Source organism: Pongo pygmaeus, chromosome 8 (genome assembly GCF_028885625.2).
Source record: "Pongo pygmaeus isolate AG05252 chromosome 8, NHGRI_mPonPyg2-v2.0_pri, whole genome shotgun sequence".
In the NCBI taxonomy this organism is placed as follows: Eukaryota; Metazoa; Chordata; class Mammalia; order Primates; family Hominidae; genus Pongo; species Pongo pygmaeus.
In genome coordinates this window covers 81963949-81980136 of record NC_072381.2, presented here as the reverse complement: position 1 = coordinate 81980136, position 16188 = coordinate 81963949, and the positions used below count along the sequence as shown (strand labels likewise).

Sequence of the window (16188 nt, the reverse complement as noted above, 5' to 3'; positions counted from 1 at the left end):
ATTTTGTATTCATTCAGAGATGACTTTCAAGGTCAAGAGGACAAAGGCACGGTAGGTTCCGAGTCACTGATTTATGTCAAAGAGTGCACAATAAGTAAAAATAAGCAGTGGAAAGAATGCAAAGCCACATGTATGTTTTCTTAAGATAGTAGCAAAAGCAGTATTGTGACATCATCATGTTTTTATAAGAATTCTTATATTTCCTTCAAGGTCTAATTCTATACCTATTGCCTTTGAGGTGGAGCTCACCTTTTAATGTAGCAAGATCAAACCAAAATGCCTTCAACAAATAAAGTTTCTCTGGAAAAGGCATTTCTACAAATAAAAACTTCCCAAAAGATGTAAACAAACAATATCAAACACAAAAGTTGGCAAAAAGAAAACACACATAAAAGAAAATATTGCCTCTCATTTGATTGCTGGCTTGTGACAAAGCTTGTGAACTCCTCTCCTGGTTGCATAGCAACCAATCTAAGCAGCAGTTCTAGCCTGTAAGAAATTTCCATGCCAGAGCTGTGGAAATAGAAGCTAGCTACTCAGTATATTTTTCAAGGTTACCTAAATTTGCAAAAAGTAAAAAAGGAAAATAGAATAATTCTTTGGGGGTTTCCAGAACCAAAGATGTGGAAGGAATTTCTCCAATGCTTTAAGCTCATCTATAACATTTTCAATGAGTGGCCACCACCTATGCTCAGAGGAGATAACTCCCATATAGGAAAGAAAGGCTCCAACACTCATAGATAGTGTGCTTTATTATTGAAACAAGTAAGCTCCAAACAACTAAATCACCAAGTTCAAGAGCCAGAAGGTAGAAAGTGGACCTTGTCTCCATAAACACCAACAGTGTAGTCCACTTGCTATGCTGCTCCCTAGATGGCTATTGAACAGCAGAATGAGACTAAGTTTTGCTGTCTTAAATTTTCCAGTAAACACATGATTAGAGCTTAATCTTTTAGCATATTCCACCATTCTTGTAAATGGCTGATCGCAGTCCCGTTCAAGTCCCTAAAATGGGCAATTCATTTCCACAGAGGCTCATTTTAAAAGCTTGAGCCTGGTAAACGTGATCAGTAAACTGAACTGGCATCAGCACAACTGATAGCCACAGACTAGCTTTCAGTTTCTCTCCTTTTAGGTTCTACAGGAAACACATAAATGACACACATGACAAGATGTGATCTGTCTGTAGACTCAAATGCGCTTAAAGAAGGGAAAGCAGGCCAGGTGCAGTGGCTCACACCTGTAAATCCCAGTACTTCGGGAGGCTGAGGAAGGAGGATCACTTGAGGCAGGGAGTTTGAGACCAGCCTAGGCAACATGACAAATCCCATCTCTACAAAAATAAAATAAAAATATAAAGAAAGAAATAAAAAGGAAAACAGAGACACACACAGGAGGATTCATAAGCATTTATGAACTAGTCTTAGTTTCTCTATACTTAGTTACAGATTCTATCCATTAGTTACAGATTTTATCCATTCATGTTAAAAGTCCAGGCCACCAAGGAACAAAGCTTGCTTGCTTCTTACAAGGAAACTATGTGAATGGGAGCATGTGGTCTCTTAAAGGAGTTGAGTCATATAATGGGATGATGGAAAAATCAACGGACAAAGGCCTGTGCTGTATTCATAGGTGGGTCAATATGTGGCTTTGTGCAAGTCATGTAAGCTGAGATTCAGTTTATTTATCTATAAACTTGTATTAATAGGCATTACCATTCAGGACATAGGCATGGGCAAGGACTTCATGTCTAAAACACCAAAAGCAATGGCAACAAAAGCCAAAATTGACAAATGGGATCTAATTAAACTCAAGAGCTTCTGCACAGCAAAGGAAACTACCAGCAGAGTGAACAGGCAACCTACAAAATGGGAGAAAATTTTCGCAACCTACTCATCTGACAAAGGGCTAATATCCAGAATCTACAATGAACTCCAACAAATTTACAAGAAAAAAACAAACAACCCCATCAAAAAGTGGGCGAAGGACATGAACAGACACTTCTCAAAAGAAGACATTTATGCAGCCAAAAAACACATGAAAAAATGCTCACCATCACTGGCCATCAGAGAAATGCAAATCAAAACCACAATGAGATACCATCTCACACCAGTTAGAATGGCAATCATTAAAAAGTCAGGAAACAACAGGTGCTGGAGAGGATGTGGAGAAATAGGAACACTTTTACACTGTTGGTGGGACTGTAAACTAGTTCAACCCTTGTGGAAGTCAGTGTGGCGATTCCTCAGGGATCTAGAACTAGAAATTCCATTTGACCCAGCCATCCCATTACTGGGTATATACCGAAAGGACTATAAATCATGCTGCTATAAAGACATGCACACGTATGTTTATTGCGGCATTATTCACAATAGCAAAGACTTGGAACCAACCCAAATGTCCAACAATGATAGACTGGATTAAGAAAATGTGGCACATATACACCATGGAATACTATGCAGCCATAAAAAATGATGAGTTCATGTCCTTTGTAGGGACATGGATGAAATTGGAAATCATCATTCTCAGTAAACTATCGCAAGAACAAAAAACCAAACACCGCATATTCTCACTCATAGGTGGGAATTGAACAATGAGAACACATGGACACAGGAAGGGGAACATCACACTTCGGGGACTGTTGTTGGGTGGGGGGAGGGGGGAGGGACAGCATTGGGAGATATACCTAATGCTAGATGACGAGTTAGTGGGTGCAGCGCACCAGCATAGCACATGTATACATATGTAACTTACCTGCACCTTGCGCACATGTACCATAAAACCTAAAGTATAATAATAATAATAATAATGAATAAAAATATAAAATTAAAAAAAAATTAGAGCTTCTCTGCTCATTTCATAAGGATGATTTTTAAAAATCAAATAATTTCAAGTAAAGTGACAGAAAGCACTTACAAACTTCTGAATACTCTTTATGACTTCAGGCAACAGTTCCTGCCTCCTAAAGTCATGTTGTAGGAGTGCCATATTTGTACTGACAATTTCTAGAGCTTCAAATTATTAGTCGAAAGTGGCAAATTTTAATTTATTTCTGTCTATAAAGAAGTGCTTGGAAAAAAATAAAAATGTAGCTTTATTATTAGACTTTAAGCCATCAGAAAATTTAGTGTTAGCAGTTGATGAGTAGCAATATTGACAATTAGAAAAGGAACATACAAATGAAAGGTAGTCAGTCTCTTCTCAGTTCCCTATACTTCCTGATTTTTAAAAATGATGCATTTCTTAGTTTTTTGATGCTGAAAAAAATAATAAACACAATTATAAATTTGGGTTGAGGAACATTTTCTTTTGGAACACAGTTAACAGTACAATACTAAAAATAATTTTAAAGTTTTTTATTAATCAAATTAATTGGTCTCATGAGATTTTTTTTAAAGTACACAGGATCCTTTCTAAAACATACGTTTCTGTAGAGAGAAAAGTCTTCCCTCATTTGGTATTAAAATATTATGTTTTCATTTTAAAAGTATGGCTTGTATATAAAAAGCACTTATATAGCTGTTGAATTAAAAGTGAAAGAAGAGTTAACAAGTTTTAGACACTAGGGAGTATGTCTAAGAGCTGATTAAGGTAAAACCTTGCTATGCTTGTACTCATCAACTGTAAGCCTTTGTTTGGCCACATTTGACATCATTGGCAAAAACTGTTGAGTTTACTTTAATAAGGTGTCCTGGTAGGAAAGGCCAGTCTTTATCAGGGAGCATGGAATTCACAGAAGAGAGGAGTCTTGAGAAGAAACACATTCCCTACCCAGCCGAGAAGTGGTTCCTTCTATGGCTGTAAGCCTTGACTTGCCACATTACTCATTTCAGCTTCCTGCACAATTTCAAAAGCATCCCCTATGTCATGATAAATGTTGTGTTGAAATCATCAACAGCTAAGTCTACTAGCAAAATGTGACTCTCACTGCTCCCCAGATCCGGCAGGAAGAACACTTGCACATAACAGATGTATGGAACACACCCAACAAGCTGTTGCATATTGAGTTCAAGTCTTATCTCATGCAGAGGTATCAAGGAAATGAGAGGGCTTAAACCTTCCTTTGAATTGGAACAGATAAAGGACTATAAAGAAAAATAGTCTTCATGTAAGAAAAGGCTTATTTAATCAGCCTTCCTGTCCATATATATATGCACTCATTGAAGACAAGAACTTTAGAAAGCATTATCTTCCAGTCAAGATGAAGAGAACTCATATTTGCTCAGTGATGGCCTGTGCTATGCACCATACTGGGTGTTATAAACCATCTCATAAGGTAGGTATTACATCTGTTTTGTAGATGGATAACCAGAGCTCAAAGAGGTAAAGTGTCTAGCCCAGGGACACACAGATAGTAAGGGTTGGGACTAAAATTTGAGTCTGAATCAGTCTGACTTTCAGGCTCACCCACTTTACCTTACACCACATACTGCCTCCCTTTCTAATATAAAAAAAAAATTACTAACGGAGGCTGAATCCAGCCCAGAATACCTTAATCATTGCAAAAGGCTGCCTATTGAATCCTGGAAACTTTCCATTAAAGAGCAACATATTTACATGCCAGAAGGTTTTAGCATATGCTCTATCTATATCATTTCCAAGTACCTATCAGCATAGTGCTCCGGAATCCTGACAAGGCTGACATCTTAATTGCTGACTCTTTCCACAGAAGGTTATACATGCTTCAAATTAAAGCTAGATATTCAAAACACTGGATCAAAGTTGAAATAAATAAGTGAAGCAAATAACTGTCACCAATATGGCTTTGCTGGTTAGAATGCAAATCTAGCAAATAAAAAACTATGGTGGGACATAGGAGGTAGGGTAGAACTCAGAGCACACAGGTGAGTAGCCAAGAGTGAGGCTGTACCCAAAAACCAGAGAATGGTCACAGAGAGAAGAAGCTTATGGCTGAGGGAGAAACCTACCTAACGCTGTTATCAGCCACAGCGACCTCCAGCTGATTGCCCTGAGAGTGACCAGCCGGGACCAGCACTTCAAATGTCATACCTGGAAATCCTTGACCAATTTTTCTGTTTTCCTTTATCCAGATGTATCAGCAGGCAGCATGGCCCTGGGAGGGGCATGATTTGGGGACTCACTGAAATCTGGGTTCAAACAGAGCTTTGCTATATACCAACTACTTTGAACCTCTGCTCCCCCATCCATAAATTGAAAGTAATCAAGCCAGTTTCACAGAATCAGTAGAGAATCAAATGAGTTAACATCATATAGCACATAATGGCCACTCAATAAATGTTAGTTCCTTTACTCTTCTTTTTTACTGCACCATTTGAAGTAATTAAATATCAGCAGACTGGCCATAAGCTCAAAATACAAGCCACAATCAGCTACATCAGGAAGTCTTTTTCTCCTTTGTGAACCTAAGAAAGAATATATATATATATATATCCTACTTTTCTATGGCCTGAGAAAGAAGGGGATTTTTATTGCAATAACCTCTTCAATTGGGAGATACAGACTAAGTAGTGGGTGATATGTATTATATTTTATTGTGAAGAGAGAAGCATATCATTGTAGCTTAGAGAATACAGTATTTATCACGTCGAAGCTCCTCCCCCTGGGATGAATTAGCAGAGTAACTCCCACCAGAGGCTCAGCAGGCATCTGAGACTTTCTAGATCTCTAACTTACATCATTATATAGTCTAAACAAATACACATTCACAATGTGAGTTTGTGTATACAAACATATATATATTACATCTAGGAATATCCAGATTACATATGTTTAGTGATAGTACACACACTAGATAGAGAGATAAAGATGTATTATTAAAGACCAAAGTAAGATTAACATCCTCAAATCCTGTTCCTCTATTTCGGATCCCACTGTTAGAATATCTTAAATGTGGAGTATGTGACATGTGAGTCAGGGAGATGGGCATAGGAAGAAACCTTGACCATTTTGAAACTGAACTGTAAAGCATCTTTTCCCAGCTCCATCACCAAGTTCTTGTCTACTGCTTTACTACTGTACTTTAACATTGTTTTAAGCCCTCATGATTTTCTATGTCTTAGCATCATCTTCTTAAAACCTGCTACCTGGAAAATGGGGTTAGAATGCCACCAATTGAAGAAAAGAAAAGAGGAGGAATGACTGTATGGTAGTGGTGGTGATCGTTGAAATTTATCAAACGTACATGCCAAGAACTTTTTGAGAACAGTACATTCTCAGTTAATTCTCCTAACAACCCAGTGAGATAGATAGCTGTTATTAGTTACCTTTAGAAATGAGAAGATTGAGGAATAAAGTGGTCTAGTAACTTGTTCATGATTCCTAATGAGTAACTAGCCAGCCAGACTCCAACCAAGTCATTGTCATTGCAGAGCTCTCACTCTGAATTACTAGGCTATACTGCCCTCCAGATGGAGGGAGCTTGTGATCAAGAGCTATTGCATTACCCAAGTTAGGACCACAACTTCTATCACAGAGATGAAGATTGTAGAGCAAGAATTTACCTTAGAATTCCAGGGTGCGTTTAGATGTGACAATAGATGTAGATGTGACATGAATAAATCTATAAAAGGGTCTACCACAAAGGGGACTTCTTCTTTCCTTTTTTTTTTTTCCTTGCCAGCTATGGTAGATTCAAAAGGGGACTTCTATGAGAGTTACAAAACGGTGAGATAATATGACAGAATATGAGATAATATGACAGTGACATATTACAGAATGCAGGTTGCTTGAAAACCACTGCACTGCATCAAAGAAATAAGCATTCAGGGATACCTTACCATATCATAACCCATAATTGCACCCAACAACATCTGTGCTAGACTGAAACACATTTATACTGGATAATCTCTTGCCTTAGAATTTAAAGCCTAACTTTAGCTTATCTTTTAGCCATATTTACTCCCCTAAGAAAAATATGATCCTTAATTGTGCCTAACTATATTTTCTAAAGATTTACATATTAGAAAACAATGATACAGTTAACAGTTCCAGCACAGTTGGAAAACAATTGTTTACTAGATTTTTAAATTGAACTTTAAGGGTTAATCAGAATATAAAGAGAATTAGAAGGCAAAGGCAGTCTAGAAAAATATTCAGCACCAAAATGATAAAGGAATAATAGTATTAATATATAAAAAGCTCATATAAGTTAACAAGAAAAATACTAATACTCTAATAAAATAATACCCAAAGACATGTACAGACAATTCACAAAACAAGTCATTAAATATTTACGAAGCATGAAAAAATATTCTATCAATTAGTAATCAAAGAAAGGCAAGGAGGGCCCCTTTTGTAAAAAGATTGCTTCCTGCCTGTAATCCCAGCACTTTGGGAGGCTGAGGTGAGCGGATCACCTGGGGTCAGGAGTTCAAGACCAGCCTGGCCAACATGGTGAAACCCTGTCTCTATTAAAAATACCAAAAATTAGCTGGATGTAGTGGTGGGCACCTGTAATCCCAGTTACTCAGGAGGCTGAGACGGGAGAATCGCTTGAACCTGGGAGGTGGAGACTGCAGTGAGCCAAGATCGCGCCACTGCACTCCAGCCTGGGTAACAGGAGCGGAAAAAAAAAAAAAAAAAAAAAAAAAAAATGCTTCCTGAGTAAAATCTTCATGGTTGGTCTCTAAATATTGTATTTTTCTAAATGAAACTTTACTAACTGCCAAAATCTTGAGTCTAATAACCAACCCAAACTTGTAGAGATCACTGTCACATTTTTAAGTCATTTTCCAGGGCAAATAATATCCTCACCACAGACTTGAGCAAAGCAAATTAAACGTGTAGGAAAAAAATAAATAAAATGGATGATTCTTCCACCTTCAGGAAGAATCAGATGTCTGCAAGAAAATACTGTGATAACAGACTTCATTTCTGAAATCTTTAACAACTTAGAGTGGCTCTAGAAAACAGAGGGGCAATTGAAAAATTAGATTTTCTCAGGGGCTAAAGGATGCTAAACAGTATGCTTTGTGTCAACATGAGATAAACAGCTTGTGGCTATGCATCTTTTGGTCTGCCAAACCAGAATTCAAAGCTAGTGGGCTCGAAGCTGGTGTCAGTTACTTGTAATGTGATAGCTAGATGTCAGTTAACTAAAGTGATCATTCATAAGATAATTTCTATATGAGTAAATTATATAATTTTATAACTATTCTAAGTAGTATTAATATTTTATTCTTCCATATGCAAATATTTGCATTCCTAACACATTTGTTAAAGGGCCTACAATAACACTAGTCTCCTTACAACAGAAACCAACACAGATACATCTTCCTCAAACATCACAGAAAGGTGTTTAGGGACCGATACTCCAAAATGAAAACAGGAGTCTTTTCCTCCTACAGAGCACACACCTTCAAGAAGGGCCCACTTGAATCAGCAGAGGAGGGACACACCTGGCCGCCCGCTGGCTCAGTCGTGAGGATAAATAAATGCCAGAGGATGCAGTCAGAGCACGCTCGCACTTCTGAACCTAACAGAAGGCAGTCTCCCCACATGCAGACCTTCAGGGCAGCCTCGCGCTGGAACAGTGGTAGCTCTGATTTCTTCTGAATGTAGAATGAAAACAAACTTTTGCAAGCAACCAAAATCACCCACCCATTTTTAGTCAGCCTCATTGTAACCCATACCCTTACACTGGGCATGAGTCAATTCTCACAGTTCTTAGAATTGTGTCATTGGGATTCAGACTTTGCCTGATATGCTGCAGCATTGTTCCTGATGACTCATATTCCACGGTTCAAAGACAAAAGAATTCTACAGATAGGCTCACACTTTCCTTCATCCTTTCTATTAAGTAAATCGAATGCCCTGACAGCACACCTATCTATAGATGTCAAGTCACATTTACAGGCATCTAAATCAAAGGCTTGCCTAGGCAAGTGTTTGGCATACAAGATCTAAAAAGTGACCTCGGTTTCTTAAATGTTGCCACGGGAGTCATATTCTATAGAAACACATTATCAAAGCGGTGGAGGAGTGCGGCGAAGAAATGGGGAAAGAATCAGATACTACACAAAATAAATGGTTTTCCTTTTATTTTTATTGACACTCTTATCTCATTCAATTCAGAATTCATCCAAACTACCTCTTCAACTTGTACACTATGAAGTGTACACTGTCTCATTACCTAATCCCAGGAGGATTTTAATATTTTAGCTGAGTGAGGAGATCCAATAACAGAGATTCTGAAGAAGGATTCTGCATTTTCCGCAGAGGACCCAGACATTTTGCTGGCAAAGAGGGTTGGACCATTAAGTGACAGGAGCTGCAGGGGCTGAGTGGGTGCCAAGCAGCGAGTTATCTCTGTCGAGTTCAGAGCTCTCACATCTGAAATGGACATTCTTTGAAACTATGACAAGAAAGAAAGAAGGCAAACTGAGCAGACAGGACAGTCAGGGTTCCAAAGCACCAAGGCAAATGAGTATATACCAGATGGGTTAAAGGCCAAAAGAGATGCTCCCAAGATACCAAAAATGTAAAATAGAAGATACTTTTAAGTTGGGGATAAAAGGTATCAACTCTCATCTCTTTTTGCCTCACTCGGTATTTTGTTGTTGTTGTTGTTTGTTTGGTTTTTATTTTTTTTTTAGATGGAGTCTCGCTCTGTCTCCCAGGCTGGAGTGCAGTGGCGTGATCTCGGCTCACTGCAACCTCTGCCTCCCAGGTTCAAGCAATTCTCCTGCCTCAGCCTCCCCAGTAGCTGGGATTACAGGTGCCCGCCACCACGCCTGGCTAATTTTTTGTAATTTTAGTAGAGATGGGGTTTCACCATGTTAGCCAGGATGGTCTTGATCTCCTGACCTCGTGATCCATCCACCTTGGCTCACTCAGTTTTAATCACTCACCTAACTGAATTCCTGGTGGTGTTGGAGCCTCTAAAGAAATCATTTCAGCCTGGTATTCCCAATAGTCTCTGTGTCTTCTGGCATTACGGGCACAGAGTCAGAATTTCAGTAAAGACAGCATTTATACCATATATAAAAATTGCTACAGAAGGTAGCATAACCACACATTCATTTCAGAAGCTGTTTAAATGGCTGAGGGCTATAAATGAGGTTGGACTGTGCACAAATATGTGAGTAAAACAGAACAAGAAAGTCCTAAATCCATATATGAATAGTTGTTTCATTCTTGTAGAAGGTTTAAGATAAACTAAAATATTGCAATCTTGAGATATGACAGCCTATATTTTTGTTCTTCATCAGAGTATTGGTGAAATTCATGTTCCATTCATTTTAAAAATTGTATTAATTATTAACTATACTAGATATAAATTTCTAAAACATAGAGAATGCTTTTGAGTAACCACAGAATCCTGGAAATATAGTAGGAATGGGAGAAATTGGGAGGATTTTACTTATCCAATTATATCAAATGAGTTTGGAATAAGACCTATAAAAACCTATATTAGCTTTGAAATTATAAAGACCTTTATTTAACTCTCTGAATAGCCACTAACTAGATCTATGCTCCTGATAAAATTAGTTAACATATGGCTCCATTTTTAATCTTTAAAGGATTAAGATAGTTTTACTTTTGTTCTTTAAAATTATTGAGAAAGCAAACACAATAAAAATGGAAAAATACTTTGATAGGTAGAACATATCATATGGCTAAGATAAAATTGTGTGCCTGACCCAGATAAATCTGACTTTAGCTTATTACTGGTGACACAATTAATATTGACCAGCAACATTACAACATCCTGCTGGAACCCAGCTAGTATCATGATGAGCCTACTGAACCAATGTCAAAGTCTTACTAGACTACATTATCATTCTTAGGAGTCCTTCATGAAAAAAACCAGCATCACTCAGTGCTTTCACTGAACAAAAACCAAAAAAAAAAAATCATTTTAGGAAGACAATTCAGACTGGGTACCATGGCTCACGCCTGTAATCCCAGCACTTTGGGAGGTCGAAGCTGGTGGATCACCTGAGGTCAGGAGTTCGAGACCAGCCTGGCCAACCTGGCGAAACCCCATCTCTATGAAAAATACAAAAATTAGCTGGGCATGGTGGTGTGTGCCTCTATTTCCAGCTGCTTGGGAGACTGAGGCAGGAGAATTGTTTGAACCCAGGAGGCAGATGTTGCAGTGAGCTGCGATCATATCACTGCACTCCAGCCTGGGCAACAGAGCAAGACTCTGTCAAAAAAAAAAGATAATTCAAGTGTACCACAGAATTGTGTAGTGAATATGTTACAGAAACAAAATAACTAAAAGACCATAGATAGAAAATAGAATTATAAGTTAATTAATAATTAGTTTAATCATATGAAATAGCTGGTGTTAGACTATTTTTTAGTTACCAAAATGGCAATTTCACATAATTCAACCTAGTAAAATATATACATATGAATGCAGAAGTCATCTTAGGAAAAAAATAATAATAATGTTAATTATATTGATATTTATTAAGCTCTTATTATGGCACCAAGTTAAACGTTTTGCTTCAATAAATTCTCATAATAAACTTATGAGGCAGATACTATTATTCATCTATTTCTATATGAAGAAAATGAAGCAAGGAGAACTGACATTCTAATACAGTCTGCAACCCTTACCTGACCCTGCTGGTTGGAAAGAATAGTGGATGGCATGAGCACATGGAAAGATGAATGGTGATGACTCCAGGAAGATGAGAGGCTGAGAGGGAGAGAGTTGAAGCATTTACACATCACTATATAGGGGAAAGGTAGCCTGCATAGCCCATTGAGCAGAATATCCTTCAAGGTAGACAGACATATCAGGTTACCATAGCTAGAGCTCTTTCACTACTAAAATCATTGAAGTGACTCTCCTTTTTCTAATTCCAGATCTAGAAGCAAACATCTGATCATAATTGGACTCCCATGTAGACTTTTCAGTTTAGCTAAATCAAACATTTAATTTTCATGGCATTATCAGTGGAGAAATGGATGCTGTATCAGTCTCCAGGGGGTCTTGGTTACTCTGTACCTGCCATTAAATCAAGCCTCAAATGCACAGCTGAGAAGCAGATGTGAAACACAACTAATAGCAGCATAGAATTATCCTACCACGAGCACATGTCCGGGTGACCAGGTTGCCCCACTAAGCAAGAGTATAAGCCTTCAAATTGTTCTCTAGTTAAATAACAATAACAGCAACAACAACAATAAACTGGTTTAAAAGGACCATCTCCTGTAAATAATTCATTCAACTCTAATGTTTATAATTATAAGAAGAAACTTGTCCACACAAAATATTTGTTGAGTTTAGTGGTAATTTTCATTACCTTTCTAGAGCTTCGTGAATAATCTGATCCAAAGTCACCCTAAAAAAGTAAAGAAACAAACATTTAGCAAACATGAAAGAATTCCATATATTTACCATGACAGTGATTTACACACGCACATTATTAATTGACTTATAAACATAGTAAGTTCCTTAAAAGGGGAGAACACAAAGTAAAACAGAGGAAATAAGATGAATTCTAGTTTAAAAAAAAGACATCTGCAGGAAATGCTTAGATAACTACAAAATAAAGAAAAGCAGGGACACCAAATCAATAGCATCAATGGTTTAAAGAGAATTTTTAAAAATGAAATTGTGCCAGATACATTAAAAAAGTATGATCTTGAACTTGAAATGAATATGCCAATGAGATGCAACTGTAACAGTAATAAAGATAATTTAAAATTTTTTTCCTCCACATGAAAATGCTGGCATCAGAAAACATTTTCCCATATAACTTTCTTGCACAGCTATTATGAGAAATCCATTTTCTCCCAAACTTCATTACTGTAAATACTGTTTACCAAGGGTCAGAATAGCAAGGCTTGTAGAGCCAAAAGTCTGATTATGCAAGAGATGACATGGTTCCTATAATATTATTACAACCTCAAAATAGAAAACCAAGGATCTACTCTGACTACAGGAACTCCAAGATGAAGATTAAGGCTGACTTTCTGTTTTTACAAAATGCTAACTTTATTCCATTAGGGAAGAAATACCTTTAGCTCATTTCCTATCAGAATATAGTAATATGTGCAATATGCAAATTATTCCAACTGGTACTGAAGTTTAAATACATAGAATGTAAAGAAAGCAACATTCTACTTTGTAGTTAACTCTAACTACACTTGTGTACATTTCATTTGACTCCATCAAAGGCTATTCAAATTGACACCAAAAAAATTATTTCATCTTGTCAGCTTTAAAAAGCCCACTATCAACTCATACAGAATTAAATCTGCAATTTCATGTTTCTATTTGAGCTTCCAATAAAGAAAAAAATAGAAAGAAATTAACATTTCTAAAATCTTAACTTTATTCCTGGTATCTCAGCTACATTTTCTTATTTAATCTTCACAGCTTCTAAAACAGTAAATGTAATAGCTTTGTATAATCATAAAAGCAATGCACATTCATTACAGAAAATGTGCCAAGCACAAAAAATGAAAATCAATCATAGTCCTACCATTAGAGGAAAGTTAATATTTTGTGTTGTTCTCTTTCAATACACACAGTCTCACATATACAGTGTTTTAAACAAGATTGAAATTATTTCATATATACAGTATATCTTGCCTTTTCCCCTTAAAATCATATCATTTCTCCATATTATAGTCTCAAAATGTGGTCTTGATAGTTGCATCCTAATCTACCTATTTCCATGGCAAGATTTTTTCAAATACTTCCTAGTATTTATGATATACATTTGTGTCTAGCACATCTAACATTGTAATAATCTCCTTGCACAAAAATCTTGACTTTACATCTGCTGATTTCCTTAAGAGAAATTCACCAAAATGGTATTGTTGAAGAAAAGGAACAAACTTTTTTCATGGCACTTGCCTATCATGTGCCCACCAAAAAGGCAAAATCTATAGATTGCTCATCAAAAGAACAATTCGCAGTGTAGGAAAGTGCCCATTTCTCTAAACATTCACAAATATATCTTAGCATTTTCATAAAATGCTTTTTTATTTCATAGTGAAATGGTATGTAGTTTTTATTCGAGTTATTTTTTCTTGTTATTACAAGGAAGCAATTTTTACAATCTATTGCAGTTCTTCCCCTTTATGCCTTTGACTGTCTTTACTTAGGATGTTTGTGGTTTTCTATTGATTTATAAGAGCTCTTTAGAAATAAGGATATTAATCATTTGTGTATCATAATTATATAAATATTTTCATTTGCTTTCCCAGTCGGTTATTTGCATTTAGGTTTGGTTTATAATGGTTTTGATGCACAGAAGTTTAAATTTTATGTAATGAAACATATCAATCGTTTACTTTGGGATGTCTGCTCTGGGCTTCTATGCTTAGAAAGTTCTTCCTCAATCCAATATCAATTAAATAGCTACTTATGCTTGTCCTCCCAGTCCCTATCACTATCTTTTACCCTTGGCTTTTTTTTAACCCATGTGGACTTTATCATAGGTATAACGTGAGATGAGTACTTACTACAATTTTTGACTGCCACCTCTCACAGACTTTCCCCAGCACCACTGGTGAAATCATTTATTCCTTCCTGGTTCATCAGTGCAAAATCTGCTTTGAGGCACAACTGAGCTCTGATGTCAGTTTTTGACACCTGGGCAAGTCTAGCTTGTCAATATCTATCTTGTAGCCTTGTTGTAAGGATTAAACCAGATAATGTACAGAAATCCCTTCAGTGCCTAGCACAGCATAAGTGCTTGATTAAGCCAACCAGACACTAGATTCAGGGCTGTTCATTTCTCTTCCTCTGATCCATCTGTCAATTCTTGTGCTCACAGCATAAACTTTATAGAGCACACAACATTTGTTCAGAAAAGATACTTTGAACTTCTTTTTCAAAAAATGTTCTTGGCTATTTCTACCTGTTTGTTCTTTACACAGGCCCAACTCACTTTTCATTACAGTTATTCTTCAGATGCTCTTTTCCTGAAATTCTCTCTCTCATTTTCTTTTTTGCACATCTTATTACATAGGCCAGAATTTCCAAAACAATGTTTAAAAGTAATAGTAAGCACAGATATTCTAGTCTTTTAACTGATTAAAAGAGCAAGGCTTCTAGAGGCTCATAATTGAGTTTGATGTTGACTATGGGCTTAAGACAGGTAGTCTTTATAACATTGTGGAAGCATCCTTCAGTTCTTTATTTTATGATATTAATTTTTTTTATCTCCTTCTCACAGAGGAAACTGATTTTTAAAGCAGTAATATGAGTTGCCCAAAGTCATGCAGCCAGTACAATGGTGGGGCCTGAATGCACACCCAGGTTATCTGGCTCCAGTGTCTATTTTCCATTGCAACCATGCCACCATCCTATAATGTAGTCAGTCTCCAACCCAGTTATATGCTTTGTCCAAAATTTATATATAGCCAAAAAGAATTGTTGTTTAGACCTTATAAAACATCTTCTTACAAAAGTAAAGCAATAAAGGATGGCTAGTTTATTAGCTTACCTAAAGAAATGTAGGTCACTCATTATTATCTGTAGAAACATTTTAATATTCATCAGTATTTCTATGGGAAAGCAAATTAGTAGGAGACACCAGAGACACAGGTGGGACTTCTCCTTAGTCATCCTCTAAGCAGAGAGAATAAAAAACTCTCATAGCTTTGGCCACTGGAGGTACAAACACTGAAGCAGAAAAGAGTAGGACTTTGAAGCAAAACAGAAACTCTTGGAGGAAAAGGGTTGAGTTAGCAGGTAAGAAGGACATGGTGGTAAACAGCAAGGTAGAAGGAGAAAACCAGAGTGAAATGTTTCTGTGGCATCCCCTGGCCTTCTCCTTCTTTCTCATATACCCATTAAGGTTGAAGGTGTCTGTCAGAGCAAATGCCAAGTATAAATAAGATCTGGCCCATCCGCTTTCCTTTTCATGACCACCAGCCAAACTCTGATCCAAATGTTTCTCCTCTACAGCTCACCACATTATGGAAAGGCAAGTTTGGCTCCTATTCACCTGACCCTAAATAAATACATGTCTTTCTGTGCCACTCTAGGACAATTTAACTTTAGCAACTGTTGAAAAATTGACAGGAAATTAAAACTAGAAATAAGAAAAAAAAATGTCCAGTATTAGAAAGCTTCATAATCAAAGTTGACCCTATAGTGGTTCCTAGAAGAAAATTACCCAGGTCATCCTCTTTCTTTAGGTTAGTTTTGCCCTCTTCTGGAAGAGCTCCTTCACCCCCAGGCTTTCTCCCATCTCCCTAACAGGAACCTCAGATCCTGCCCCTCCCAAA

The 16188-nt window shown here is 37.0% G+C and overlaps 1 protein-coding gene across 2 annotated transcripts in view; it reads right to left on the bottom strand.

Annotated features, from left to right (window-relative positions):
* Window positions 1–16188, bottom strand: part of ANK3 (ankyrin 3) — a 699134-nt gene that overhangs the window by 576676 nt on the left and 106270 nt on the right. For both annotated transcript variants that reach the window (XM_054436350.2, XM_063669954.1), the window contains exon 2: window positions 12243–12281. In XM_054436350.2, the coding sequence (XP_054292325.1) occupies window positions 12243–12281 (39 nt within the window). The remainder of the gene's footprint in view (window positions 1–12242; window positions 12282–16188) is intronic.